A 15,187-nucleotide genomic window follows, 5' to 3' on the forward strand; every position below is an offset into this window, starting at 1 on the left:
CCTCTGTGACACACTACAAAAAGCTAAAGCTGGTATAAGCTGGTATTTGTGGCAGGGCTGCCATTCAGAAACCACTTCTATCCAATGCCAGCGCACATAGACACATAACCTGGTGTAACCTGGAACAATGGAAACCTGGGAGGGTTTATGTATGGAGAAAGCTAAAGGATGCTTTCAATCAACACCACTGCTCTGGCATGAATTACCAGATTGAGATGGGATGATTTACAGGCATGATAAAAAGATATCATTTCCCACTTACTTTTATTGCTTTTTATCATGGAATTGGAGAGGCTTCACTCGCACCTTTAAGAGCAAAATTGGTTGAATAAAGTGTTTAAATTCAAACAACAATGTAAATTCTAGCTGGAGTTTCCAAACACTGAATCAACATTACTGCACCAGAAATCCAAACTATTGATTTTCAACAAGGTCCTCTTTCCGTTGGATAATCATTGACAGAGTGGTGGTATATAAGACTTAGACTTAGATGTACTACACCATTTACCTCTTTATAGTCCACAGCTTCATCATGAGGACTGCAGTTGCTCTCCAGCTGGGCTTCTGTGGCCTGTGTCTGACCCTGGCTCTTCTTGGACAAGGAATGTATGTATATGATCTATTTCATTTACACAGCAACAGGGGTGATCACTTCAATCACCTACCAAGGATCTAGGTATATTAGACAGAATTCATTGCCTCACTTCATATGTTAATTTTAGGGGAGTCCCAGTTCCTGATCCACCATCTGTGAATTGTGTATGGAGCCGCTGGTCAGAGTGGAGTTCGTGTGATCCTTGCACAAAAATTCGAGTGAGTCAATTAAAGCTCTGGTGCCAATGGAGAGACTGTATGATCAAACTTTGTAGCAAATATAACCAAATATATTGATTAAAATGTTAAGTATTGAAATATTTCTAAAATATTATGAATTGAGAGAGATGAGTAAATGAACATACCAAAAAATGTACCTTGAAACGTGTCAGTTTCTCTCATGGAGGGTCATTCTTAAAAAAAAAAATTCTTATAATTTTGTTGCTTGTCAAAGAACATATCACTGACTGTTATCACAACACAAATTTCTTCCAATGGGAGGTAGGCAAAGCAAATCTTGGGATTTGAAAGCCTTGGGGAAAAAAAGAGACAAAAATACATAAACAAAAACTTTTCAGCTTCGCTAGATTTTTTTGTTTGTTGAATATAATTTTGAAACATATAGCATATTTACCTCTAGTATATGGGTTGATTTCTCTTTTAATGTTGATGCTTCGTTTACAGACTGATGTGAATGTTTTGTTCAGCCAAATGCAATATATTTATCTAAACCATTTGTCTGGGTTCTCAGAGGCGTTCTCGAGGTATAGAGGTGTTTGCTCAGTTTGGTGGTGGGTCATGCCAGGAAGCACTGGGGGAAAGGGAGGCATGCACATCAGATGCTGAGTGCGAACTGCAGCCGCCTCCCGTGTGTGCTGACACAGAGTTCCAGTGCGAGTCAGGTATAGCAGCCACATACCTTATGTCTCTCTTTATCATTTTAGGCCCCATCATGAGTTGAACATGCATCATCCCCCCCACCCCCCCACCCCCCCACCCCCCCACCCCTCTCTCTCTCTCTCTCTCTCTCTCTCTCTCTCTCTCTCTCTCTGTACAGGTTCTTGCATCAAGAAGAGATTATCATGCAATGGGGACTATGACTGTGAGGATGGATCAGATGAGGATTGTGATCCTCTGCGGAAACCCTGTGGCACAAGAGTCTTAGACAGCAATGAGCAAGGCAGGACAGCAGGATATGGGTGAGAGCTACTTTACTAAAGGTTGTCAACAAGGAGATTAATCTAAGAGTCAGTATATAAGGAGGTAAAACAGAGGGCTTGTTTGATAGTCACATCCATTTTAATTAGTGGTAGCAGTGGTAGCAGAGAGTCCCATAAACATTACATCCCAGGGGAATGCTAAGCAGCTAATGCAATAAAAACAATGCTTTCTCACAATTTGTACATATGTTGAGTGCAGGCAAACAACACATTGCAACAGTTAGTCAGTGAGACATAACAATCAACAATGCATAAATAGGCATAATTTATAGCCTTAAACTGGCCAATGTTTTCATGCACCAGAATCAACATCTTGGGCGCAGATCCTCGAATGAACCCCTTCAACAATGATTACTTTAATGGGAGATGTGACAGAGTAACGAATCCAAACACTGGGCAGCTCAACAGGCTCCCCTGGAATGTTGGGATACTCAACTATGAGGTTTGCCAATACTATTTCTGTGTAGGTGTGTGTGTGTGTGTGTGTGCATGTGTGTGTGCAAAATGAATAAATTAGATCAATAATAATAAATGTCATGGAGGATTCTGGAAATCCTGCCTACATCACCAATGCAACCATAACACTTTGGCACCACATGTCTTTCAAGACTCTTGTTGAAGAAACATTTTCTAGAGAGATCTACGAAGACACACACAGCCTTGTGAGGGAACTGCTGCACGAGGTCACTTCTACAGTTGATGTCGGATTTTCCTTCAAATTCACTCCCACTGAGCAGTCCATGGCGACATCTAATGCGTCAGCCTCAGGAGGTGTGGGAGCTGACATAAACTATGAGAAGACAAAAATGATAAGGGATGTCTCCGAGTACGGCACCATTAAGGTAAATGTCACACACTGAATTCACAGAGAAATCAGCTGCAGACATGACACAACCTTTGCATGTCACGTTTCTCGCATGGCATGAAAAAGGAATCTCGGAATGTTTGATTGATCAAGAATACTTCAGAATATACATTCCATCTGCACCTGGATTTGCTAATTCTGTCCTCCTCCACACTCAGAACAAGAGCTTCATGCGGGTGAAGGGCAGAGTGCAGCTGAGCACCTACAGGCTGCGTTCCCGTGAGCTCCAGGTGGCAGATGAGTTCTTGGAGCATGTCAGGTCTCTGCCTGTGGAGTATGAGAAGGGGATTTACTTTGCCTTCCTTGAGGACTACGGAACTCACTACACCAAAAACGGGAAGTCCGGTGGCGAGTATGAGTTGATCTATGTTCTCAACCAGGATACCATCAAGACGAAAAGTACGTGTACTCCAGCCAAAAATGTTGTCACTTATTTTGTCACTTTTTAGTTTTTGTCACTTAGGCTTTCATTATCATTTCTGTATACTGGCTACATAAAAAGTGATGTGTTGTGCGCTCAACCTTTTAATCCCTTTCATGCTTTTTGCAGAGTTGACAGAGAGAAAGATTCAAGAATGCATCAAATTAGGCATCAGTGCAAACTTTAACAGCGGCGCTGGGGCTGAAGTAGATGGACATGTTAGACCCGGAGAGTGTGATAAAGTAAACACAAAAACTGAAGGTCTGCTCTTCCTGCTTTACCTGATCATACTCCTTAGTAATGTCTACAAAGGAAACATTCAGTACTTTTTTTTTTACTTATTGCACACAAAGATGCATGGACATGGTACACACAGTTACACACATACTATGTAAACACACACACACAAACTCAAATTGTGATGAATAATGTTATAAATCAACAGTCGAAAGTCACTGAAACCCCTCGTTACTCTATACAGATGAAACTTCAGGAAAAGCACTGGTGGACGAGGTGATAACATCAGTCAAGGGAGGTACCCTAGAAAGTGCTGTTGCTATGAGGGCCAAATTAAATAAGGAAGGACTAATGGACATCGATACCTATCAGAACTGGGCCCGGACAATTGCTGATGCCCCCGCACTGCTTCACAGTGAGGTAGGAACAACACCAAATAACGTAATTACATATATTATGCCTGTCCTTTATGGGCTTAGAGATAGGCAAAGTGAAGATATCCCAGTGTTATTAGAGATGTTCCTCTATGATGACTGAATGATGTTTTTCCTATGATTGCCATGAGCTGGTTTCCACACTACATATAATATACATTTTCTGATGTCACGTTCCACCAAGTGAAATGAGCCACATCTTCTGTCGTCCCTTACAGCCAGTGCCCATCTATTCACTAGTTCCACTGGACATGCTTGATGCTAACAGCAGGATAGCCAACCTAAAGCAGGCCACAGCAGACTATGTGGCAGAGTACAGCGTGTGCAAGTGTAAGCCCTGTCAAAATGGAGGCACCCTCGCTCTGCTGGATGGAAAGTGCATTTGCCTGTGCCCTCAGCTGTACGAAGGCTTGGCCTGCCAGAGTCTCATGACTGATAAATCTGCCAAACCCGGTAAGAGAAAATGATGTGGAATTTGAACACGTGTATCATATCATGTCTTTTCCCTTCGATTTGCTAATTTGGGCAATGTACTCCGTTTACAGGTCCGGCACCCACTGTTGTTCAGGAAGGTAACTGGTCATGCTGGTCTGGTTGGTCTGCCTGTACTGGAACCAAACGCATCAGGAGGCGCAGCTGCAACACAGAGGGTCTCACTGGAGCCTCCTGCAGAGGAGAGACCATCAGTGAAGAACCCTGCTAAGCAGATAGACATCCATTTAACACACACGGCCTCTCACTCTCTCTCTCTCTCTCTCTCTCTCTCTCTCTCTCTCATACACACACACACACACACACACATACACACGCTTTGTCTGTGTCCAATACAGAGATAAAAATCTAAAAAGACTTGGAGTCATGCCCAAATTTGCTATGGCATATATAGTATAAATACAGAGAATAGGGCCATCTTGAGGTCAGTAGTGGATAATGCAATTCATGACACTACAGCTGTTTTTTCATGTGATAAGATTTCTATTTTGTTATTTAAAACTGTAATGTGGAATTCATTGGAGTATGTCAGGTATGTAGCCTAGGGTCTTGGAGGCTAGGATTTAGTGATGGAAAATAATCTCTGTGCAACTTTAAGAATCCACTATACCCCAATACACGGTTCTTTTTCGTTCAATGTTTACAAATGAACAAACTTAACAAATAAATAACAGCTCCAAAACAAGTATGAAGCACATGTTCAGCTGTCAATCCTTGAAAGGCCTTCAACCTTAATGTAACTGTGTTGCCACAAGGGGCACTATACACTGGAATTAGTCTCTACTATAGTTCATCACTAGATACACTTGTATATGTGCATTATGCCTCCACCAGTAGTAATGTTAGATACAATCTTGTATTTGAACTATATCACTACCAGTGTTAATGTAAATGCCTGAGCCCTTCAATTTTTTTCAATTCAGTTCCTGTAGCTATATAATGGTTGCTACAGTATGATACAAACTAATGATACAATAAAAGTTATATGTAAGGTGTAACAGCCAATTCTCTAATTTAGTTAATTTTACACCCCACAGCATGTACAGAAAAACAAGAGTCCATGTCCTATTCAATAATGAACAATACTTATATACATATTTCGATCCCAAAAGAGCTTTGGCTATTGACTACAAACAGCAGTGGGAGTCTTTCCACTTTGGTTCACTTAAAATAGTGTTGGATAAAGTATGCATTAACGTGCTAATAACTCATCTTTAAAAACATGGCCACATTCCAGCCGGCTGTGCTGTGGAAATGAGAACCAGATGAGCAGAGGCGGTCTGCGAGGACTGGATGGAGAGAGAACACACAGGACACCAGAGACAGCTGGTGGAGGAAGACATTAATCGGAGATTAAGGTGTTGAAGATTAACAGACGACACATAGGAAGGCTTTTCTATATGTGTATTCTATTTTCTTTAGATATCCTATAACCGAGAGGTCACAGGTTCGATCCTCACAACAGGCAGTGTGTCTGTTAAAGTGTCCTTTTCACCCCTCTGGTGAAAATGCATACATATATGTGAGTCTTAAGATAGACATGTCAAGAAACAAATTCCTAATTAAACTGTGAAATATGGTGACTGAGTGTCCTAAAGTCCATGAAAAAAGTTGATAAAAAGGCCAAAGCCACGATTTATAACACCTGTCTTTTTTTTTTTTTTTTTTACTGTTTTTTCCCTCTTTTCTCTTTTTGTGTCAAATAGTGAAGCTGCTTAATTTTCTTTTTCCTACTCTTTGCACATACTACTCTGTTCACAAAATTATTACCATTGAGCTATTGCTTTAATGCTTGTGGATTAGCTCTCACAATGGGAAAAGGGCTGAGGATGAACTGTGATATTTGCTTAGTTCAACTGGCTTTGATTTCCATGTTTGCTCTTGGATTTAAATTGAGTCATTTAGCGTCAACACTGCAGGCATGACTGGAGATCCTCGTGCCCGAGCCAACCTTGTAAAGCAAACACCGAGAGTGAGACGGCGGTGAGTGTTTAAGCCGTGTAAGTACTGCCACGGCATTTAAATACAATAATCAGGGACGTGCACAGCCCTATGCAGAGGAAGTTGCTCAGTCAACAAAAAGAAATACTCCGCCTGTGCCTGTTTTAAAAGTACAATTTTTTCTTACTCACTTGTGCTCAAGCCTATAGCAATGCCATGTTTAAAACACTGGATTGAGCAAAAGCATTGCTGTGGCTAATTATTGAGCCCAAAGACAGCCTCAAATAAATAATATAATAATAATAAAATACTTCAAGAAGGCCACAAACCACATACTAACAGCTAACAGCAGCATTGTTTTTTCTGCCAGTACTGAATGACTAGGGTCTTGGACGTATCATAGTGTAAGGCTTTAGCATCTGGCAAGGGAATAGGTAAGGAGGGGTCACTTCCAAGAGCTTCAGTAAATGCTTAAAAAATCCACTCAGGTGTCCTGGTGGTTCAGTTGGCTAAGGTGCATCGGTTCAAATCCAGCTTTGGACCTTTGTCATCACCCTCTCTCCCCCCAGTCTCTCCTGTCTTCCTCCACTGTCCACTATCAATAAAGGCAAAAAATAATATTTAGTAACTCAGAAAACAAGCTTACTGAATGTTGTTTTAAGTGATAGTTAAATTCAAACAAAAATAAATGTATGCCCAAAATGTGCACTTTATTTGATGGAGGGTAATCTGGCAAGTGCTCAAGCTTTGATTGGATCCTATTTGTGCACGTCACTAATGCAGATTTGGAATCTGAGCGAGTCTGTTTCCTATTTCGTATCAACTTCTTGAACTGATAACTTTAAACTCACCCCTGCTGTTATTTGCTCCTTCTGATCTCACAACTTTATCTTAAACATTCTCTCTCTCTCTCTCTCTCTCTCTCCCTCTCTCCCTCTCTTTCTCTCTCTCTGTCTCTCTCCATCTGTCCATCTCCCTTTCCCCCCTGTCTTTCTCTCTCTTCCTCTCTCAAATAGTGCGATAGTTTGTTTTCTGGGTATAACACCTCCCTCTCATCACTTAAATAAAGAGAGAGGCATTAAAGTCCAAAAGATTGAGGGGGGGAGGGGGGTTGTTGTGATGAATGCATACCTAAGAACTAGCCACTGGGGGTGGTGGCCCCTGGCCTTCAGGATGTCAGGATAATGGAGTAAAGCTTGGGGACCCCATTGAGCTCTGAGGAGACCCCATTCACTCTGGACAGCAACCCAGCCTCGAGCCATTATCTTAGGCTAAAATGTTTTGTTCTTCCTGCACCCTTCAACATAACGGTTAGCACAAAATGATGAACCCCTCTTCATCGATAGACTGCCCAGATCTCTGTTTGCTTATGTTTTCTTATTTTATCTATAAACTGAGTGATCAATGAACATGTGAAACCTGGAAGAGGACTTTCAAACTATATTTGACAATGTGATGACATTGGCACATAAGAAATGGTTTTACAAATGGGAATACCACATTTGCCATTTTAGACACATTTAATGGTAGCATGGCCTTGATATTCAGTGGGAAATCAGCTGAAATCACAAAAAATCATACAAATATATGTATTTACAAATATATGTATCATACAAATATATGTTGTTGTTTTTTTCATATACAAATGCATAAATTATATCCTGCATCAATTTCCTCCTTGCAGAAACAAAAATATTTTAGATGATTTTTAAAGCTCATCAAACAACTCTTTAGGAAAAAAAGGTTGATGAAGAAAAATTCGGTTCATGTAACTTCACAAAATGTTTACTCCAAACTCAAAATTCTTTACTTTGCAGATTTGCATTTCCAACTCATTGATCACAAGGTACAGGAAAATGAATTCTAAGTTTGCTTTCAAAATGTGAGCCATTGTTGTCTCATCTCATAAACACATAGCCCTTGCTTTCAGAGAAGAAGAGGTAAGGGATATTTCTTTAACACAGGCCCCTGAATGGTGTGAAAGGAGCCCCCTCTTTCTTCTAAATGTCTGGACGCGGTTGGAGTCGCCCCCTCCCCACTTCCCTGGGTCACTAAAGGCATTGATGTTTTAGAGGGTTGCTACGGCAGATTACTCCGCACAGCTGTCCCAGCACCGTGGAAATGAAGTTATGCCCCTTGTCAGCAATGTTTTGTGTTCTCCCCCTCCTCCTCTTCTTCCTAGGCTTCCCTCGGCCCGTGAAAAATTTGCACCATTGCTCTTTGGCTGGGCTGCAGGAGAGAAGCACAGGAGGCACCCCATGGAGGATTCCTATATCCAGCCATCCCACATAGGGTAAAGTTATCTGATTGGTTGATTGAATATTACCTCCCTGTATCTGCATCATTATCATTATTCGGAGAGGCCTGAAAGCCGCAACATTCAACCCAATCCAGCACCCAGCCCCCCCCCCCCCCCCCCAACCCTTCACCCCCTTTGCCCTCAATCATAAATCAACCCCTCCCCCACTGCAAACCTTTCTCACCTCTCCTAATGCCGAGGGTACCGCTTTCCTCCAATGCACCCCCTTTTGTGGCCCACTAAGGTTTATTCATTCCACTTGGCTATGGGTGACTTATTCAAAACTGAGTTGCAGCTCAAGTCTAATGGTGTGTTGTTAGTAGTGGTTAAAAATGGTGTATTAACCAAACAAACAGTAATGTGCTTACTTATGAGTTGACATCTTGAATTCAGCAAAAGTAATCCCCATGTTGGATGAACATGAAAGAATAAGATAATATGTCACAATCCCTGCATTATAGATAGTGCCATAGCTCTGCTGTTTGCATTCAAAGTACATTTTGTGGCTCAGGCATCTGACCAATTGAGACAAACTCTGGAGCAGGAGAGCTTTGCTCTGTGTTGTCAGTCAGCTGTCAGTCACTGCCACTGGCTCAGTGGATAAGTGGAGGGAGGAAAGAGACGGGCTAAGTGCGGTCGTCTTCCTGTTTTCCTTCAAACTTGCTTTAAATTCAACAGATATAAGGCTTCCAACTCGGGATCAGTCGTTACACAGGTGTATAGAATCAAACTTTTCTTTGACACTTAAATGTTGCTTTACCCTCTTTTTCTTTTTCACCCTTTTCACTCCATCTCTCTTTGGGTTCACATGATGCAAACATAAATATAACTGGATTAGAAACGTTTCCCTTTTTTTTTTTTTAAGTTCTGGGAGTTTCAAAATAGGCAAATCAGACTGGCAGAAGAGGAATTTTAAAAACTTTTCTGAAAGTTCCACTGGGGCTAAAAGAGGGAGGGCGTAATTTCATTGCTGCTGTTGCTAATGTATTGAAGACCAATGATTTGAAAACAAATTGAATTGCAAAACAGACCCAAATCATGTTCTCCTCTCAAAAATTAAAGTTGTAATACAGATCCTAGAATATTTTTTTATACAATGACATAATGGCCAATAAATACTGAATACTATACTACATAATACACCAGAATCCAGTTAGCTATAAAGAGATCAACTTAATTTACAAATAACCTTTAACATCACTGTCCTGAGTGAATATAGGCTGGACAATCTAGATAAAGTAAGACTACCAGTATGCTTTTGCTTGGAGTAACCTAGAGGACGAAGAGGTGGGGGTGGGGCAGAGGGGCGGTTGGCCAGGCAGCAGTTTGAGTTATGATGAGGCAATTTTAATGAGGTTCTGGTCCCTGCAGCAAAAGCCCCTGTTGACTCTTTTCTGTTTCCGCATGGGAAAAAAACAACTTTCCTATTTTCCTCCGGTGCCAAAAGTTAATTGAAAACATTTCAGGGCAAAGTATGGTCTGGGGCCCCCATATGACTCTCATCCCTTCATTATCCTCAACAATAATAAAGAGGCATTACAATTATTAATGGCTGGAGCAGAGGCCTGCTCTCTTAAAGTGGCAGTGCTTTCTTTTGCGTCTCATAACAAAGGCCCATAAATGCATTCGACACATCACTTTTTTTTTTTTTTTTTTTTTAACATTCACTGCCATGGGAAGCCCTAATATCTACAACTTATATTTTGGTGTGTTCAAACCTCATTTATTGGCCCTTAGCTTTAGCATATTTATTTCATAATTGAGTGAAGAATGAGTGCTACAGAAAAGGTGTTGCACTGTGATATATAAACACCAAATATTACAATTCAGAGAGAGAAGGCATGTGTTTGAATCCTGTCTACAAACATACTTGGAGTGCTTTTTAGCCATCAACAATCAGAGAACTAACTGTTATACAGATTACCAGTTGTTTTGATGGTGAATGTAACACCCAACGCTAGTGTTGAGAAATGATACTAACAGCAATATGGACTCAGAGAAAAACATATCTCAGTTAGTTTGGACACTCACTAACCCTTTTATTTTTTAAATCAACTGAGGACAAAGTGGCAGCAGGAGTTGGAACAAGCTGAGACTGAACTTTCTCACATTAACTCCCTCTGTCTTCCTCTGGGACAGTTGTCTTCTCATGCTCCCCCACTCCCTAAAGTGGTGACAGAGACACAGAGTGAATGAAGTGCCCCCACATTGTGCCGCTCCACCATTGTGTATTTTGCATTTCCATGACAGAGGTGCCACTCGACTTCTCCTCCAATCAATGGGCTGGAGGGCTATACATCTCCACCGCTTGAAAAACACCATGGCTGCCGTCAGTGGTTTCAAGTCCCATTATCACGAGTGAAGGAGCGTACATCAGCTCTTTTTTAAGTGTTAAGAGCTGAATGACTCATAACACAGCTAGGCACAAGCATGTAAACAGACACATGCACGCGCGCACACACACACACACACACACACACACACACACACAGACATTCTTGTTATTAGTGATATGAACTGTATTATAAAATCAACAGTTCTGGTCTTCACCTCTGATTGAGACATGTTCAAAGCCGTTGTAAAATATCCAATAAAAGCACATCTGCTTAACAGTTAATTTAAATATGAATGCACTAACTGGAAATCACCGTGCATACTGTTACTTATGTTTTTACTTAGCAACCATTTAGTTTAGCCACTGTTCAAGAACTGTATTGCTTGGTGGAAGATAAACATTTAGTTATTATCGTTTTATAAAAGCAATATGCCACTTGATGCAATGCTTCACAGAGATTTTAGAACAGGTAAAACTCTGCCTCCTAGCTGTTCTGAAAACACTGTAAAGCCCTGCCTCTCATGGATCATTAATGCATCTAATCTGGGTAAATTCCAAAGACAGCTTCTTTGGTTTTTCCCTACAGGAGAGCTGTGATTGGAAAAGAACCATTTTGGATGTTGGCCCTTTTTAAGAGGTATTACATGCTGTCACTTTCACAAATAAAAAGGAACGATAAGGAAACATCTGAATGCAAAATGTATGCCCCTCATACACACTTGAGGTCCAAAAAACATGTGAGATGGCTTCAGTTTTAAAGTTTCTCTGCTCTGGATTTGCTCCCAGAACCATCTGATGGTCGCTTTGATCACCTCTATTGACCTTCTGTATCACTTAGGCAGTCTTGATCCAGCAGATTTTCTTAGGAGAGGCAAAGCTGTAGTAATGGCTTTAGTGTCACTAGGCATGGTGACTCAGCACATTAACTAAAAGGCATATTTTCCCCATACATTTTTCTTCTGTCACTCTTTGTTTGTATAGAAACAGAATAACAAGAATAGATTCAATTAACCACAGATAATAGATTTTAAGTACTTGAATGAAACAGAACATGAGCAGAGATTAAATATTGCCTTGCACTTCTTTAATCTGCGCAGACTAAATCTTTCAAAAAAAAACATGAGATAGATAAAAGTTCAAAACAGAGCCACACCACCTCACCGAAAATCATTTTGAAACTCTTATTTATTTAATGTGCATACATTCAGAGGAGTGTGTTTGTAATGGCCACTTAATATCTCCATTCACCCAAACACTTCTTTTCTCTGTGCGTCTGTGCGAAGACTTCTAACAAACACATGGGGCGAGGATAAATAAACTGACCAAACCCTTCTTGGCTCCATTTGTGCTGCAATCCCCGCAGGGAGGGCTCTTTCTTTCTTATGTTTGAACAGTTCTGAGGAATTAACAGTTTATACCTTATACAAACATTTATGTTTACAAGGTCACGAGTATCAATCTAGGAGCTTTTCTTTTCAGATACGTTATTTGCCCTAGGGTTTAGACAAATTTCAGTGGCTTACATCAACTTTGGTTTTTAATGAAGGGTTTGTGGAGAAAGTCTTGGTGCAGCTGTCAAAAGAAAGCTGCCCCGCTGTAACAGCCTGCTTCTAATATGGTCACATAATGGTGGTGTAAAACAAATATAAAGCCTCTTAGGCACTTTTAGAGAAAACATATATATTCCTTCTTCTGTGGTCACATAATACACTAAAGATAGTGAGGCTTTACCTATTCCTCTACAGTGCAAATCTCTTAGCATCAATAAACAAATATTTTGAAAAAAAAAACAAACAAAAAAAACATTTTATACAATATACTGTACAATTTACCTTTATATAGCTGACATACAAAAATAAGCTCCTTCAAATTTATAAGACTGACTCGCTATTTGAATGTGAAATGTGGAATATAACTTACATAGCCTATACTCAGACTGATCCAACCAAACTAATGTCATTTGCATGCATTGGACAAGTGTTGTAGGCTACTAATTAACAGACAGCCTATGTCCTGCCAAATTATTTTAACGGATTTGTGCAAATCTAAGACAAACTTTAGTATGTAGACTTAAATTGACCAAATGCCGTCTAACACTTAATAGTCAAATGAATGTTATTTCCATGACCAGAATGACATAAGCTCTATTATTGATAACAACAAAGCAGAGAGTAGAGTCCAAGTGGGGTGAGGTGTCGTGATTGTGGCTGTTAATTCAGTCCTCAAGTTTATTTGAAGGACAGGCCAACACCAAAGGCCATGACTGTTTCTTTGCTTTGTCCTCGAAACAGCTTTTCAGATAAATTTTAAAACCAAGATGGTGGTCACGACATTTAGTACAGTCTGACAGGGTGGGGAATCGCTTGAGTTTTCCACGAATGTATAATCCTCCGGGTCGAAATAATCATCATCAGGATCCTCTTCAGAGTCTGGAAAACCACTACCCGCGAGCCTGTCGTTTGAATCGTAACAAAAAGTTTGCATGCTGACTTTTATGTACTCGCATATGTTCCTCTCTGTGCCATCACACACGCAAGTGTCTAGTTGCTGTGCTTTCGGTATGGAGCGCATACCAGCTATCACTCTCCGACACCCGTCCGAGCACCGCTCCCCTCCGAAAAGTTTGCGGCAGTGAAACAAATAGTCCCTCATCGCCGAGCTACACGGCAGGTCTTTCTCACACTGGCGACGGGCTTCGGTGCAGCCCATGTTGCTAGTCCGGGGCAGGCACGGTTCAATGGCTCGCTTGGTGCTCCTGCACACCGGGTCTGAAGCGCAGTCACAGTCCTCCAAAGCAGGCCCGCTCTCGGTTAGGTTGAGTTGAATGAGAGAGGATATGCAGTGGCTGGGACACTTCTTACGATCCCCGTTGATAACAGGCGCACAGGCGTAAAGATATTGATCATATGCGTAATGGCACTCTGGCTCTCTGTGGCACTTCATGATGGCTTGCCAGCAGACCAGCCGACGACCATGGTTCGGGGACCCGACACAGAGACCGATGAATATGATGAACACACTGCATAACAACAAAAGCGATGTCCTCGTCCGCTCCATCAGCATGGCAAAACTTGCCATTTCGACGGAGAGTGAAACTCAAAAATGCCAGACCTCAGCATAAGGACCTGAGTAATTCAATTAAACTGCGTCAAAAAGTAGGTTAGTCCACATCCATCGTTTCATCCCATGTCATAGTGACTGACTAGAAGTCGCTGAGGCGCCATAAGTAAGCAATAGTTACTCGATGATGGCCATAACGAGCCAACGCACACTCTCGCAATGTGCTAGAACAATTAAAACTGAAAGTTTTGTTGCACGCCTGCAGACGAGTTTCAATGTTGCTACAAAGTATCCAGTTTTCACCAGATCCAGTCCAATTCACATGCGTTGATATCCCCACCCAGACAAGTTGAAGTTTTTGAGAAAACTTTCAAGTCTTTGCAGCGGTAGCCTACGTCCAGAAAAAGAGAGTCAAGAACCCGGTCGTCCTTGCCAAACTATTTTACAAATACCAGATGGTCTTATTATTAAAGTTTGGCCACACAAACGCCTTCACGTCCATCCCGCATCCCCCCAGTCCGCCTGCAGCGTAGTAATGAGGCTGTAGTGATGGACTGACTAGGTTACTGCAACCACCATGTCCCATTGGTCCAATCGACTGTTGTGATTTTCTCGTCATTCGAGGGCAGTGACGCAGGGCGCTGTTTTAAACTTGACCAGTAAACTAGGAAGGAAAAACTTAATGCATTCATTTAAGCATACAATTGTATTTACTTTATGAAGTCGACAATAGGAAATATAGGAAGGAAATAGGAATAGGAAATCCTATCCAATCCTATTTTCCTATTTCCTATTGATTTCTTATATGGAAAACAATCCTAATTAGTCTAAATCCTATTGATAGGAAATTCCATTATGAAGGAAATTCAAGACAGATTATATCTCGTTGTTTTTTTTTGTTTTTTGTTTTTTGTTTTTTTAATTTGAAATGGTTATTTTTAAAAACCTCATAAAATATGTGTCACTTTTGCTATTCAACTCACACTTCCAGTATCACTTTCCAGTATCAATTAGTTGTGGATTATGGTTTTGTAATCCACATTGGCCAATGAAAAAAGTTTCTGAAATACTGGAGTTTTACATGCAGTGTACTTCTCTGCAGCATAAACATATTCCTAATTACACTATCCCAAAAAATGCATATAAATGATGTAAAGTTTAAATACCATGGTCTGAACCTTGAATAATTACTCATCACTCTGAAGGTGACGAAGTGTACTTTGGCAAAACATTGGCATTGTGTTGCTTCCCTATATGGAGAAATGACAGCTGTTATAACACATGCTGTC

General features: G+C 40.9%; 2 protein-coding genes across 2 annotated transcripts; one reads left to right on the forward strand and one right to left on the reverse strand.

The window, feature by feature from the left end:
* Positions 1-532: 532 nt before the first annotated feature.
* On the forward strand, positions 533-4,474 carry c9 (complement component 9). The gene is made up of 11 exons (XM_071524808.1): positions 533-606; positions 723-813; positions 1,346-1,496; positions 1,652-1,793; positions 2,118-2,256; positions 2,423-2,656; positions 2,838-3,078; positions 3,230-3,361; positions 3,582-3,757; positions 3,990-4,224; positions 4,317-4,474. Exons 1-11 carry the CDS (start codon positions 533-535, stop codon positions 4,472-4,474), a joined length of 1,773 nt encoding a protein of 590 aa, XP_071380909.1.
* Positions 4,475-11,967: 7,493 nt separating this feature from the next.
* gas1b (growth arrest-specific 1b) lies at positions 11,968-14,407 on the reverse strand. The gene has a single exon (XM_071524811.1). It carries the CDS (start codon positions 13,914-13,916, stop codon positions 13,134-13,136), a length of 783 nt encoding a protein of 260 aa, XP_071380912.1. The 5' UTR covers positions 13,917-14,407; the 3' UTR covers positions 11,968-13,133.
* Between the last annotated feature and the right edge of the window lie 780 nt (positions 14,408-15,187).

This window comes from Centroberyx affinis, unplaced genomic scaffold (genome assembly GCF_046629955.1).
Source record: "Centroberyx affinis isolate AG114_WGS23_722 - 3 ecotype Tasmania unplaced genomic scaffold, CSIRO-AGI_Caff_v1 ptg001233l_1, whole genome shotgun sequence".
NCBI classification, from domain to species: Eukaryota; Metazoa; Chordata; class Actinopteri; order Beryciformes; family Berycidae; genus Centroberyx; species Centroberyx affinis.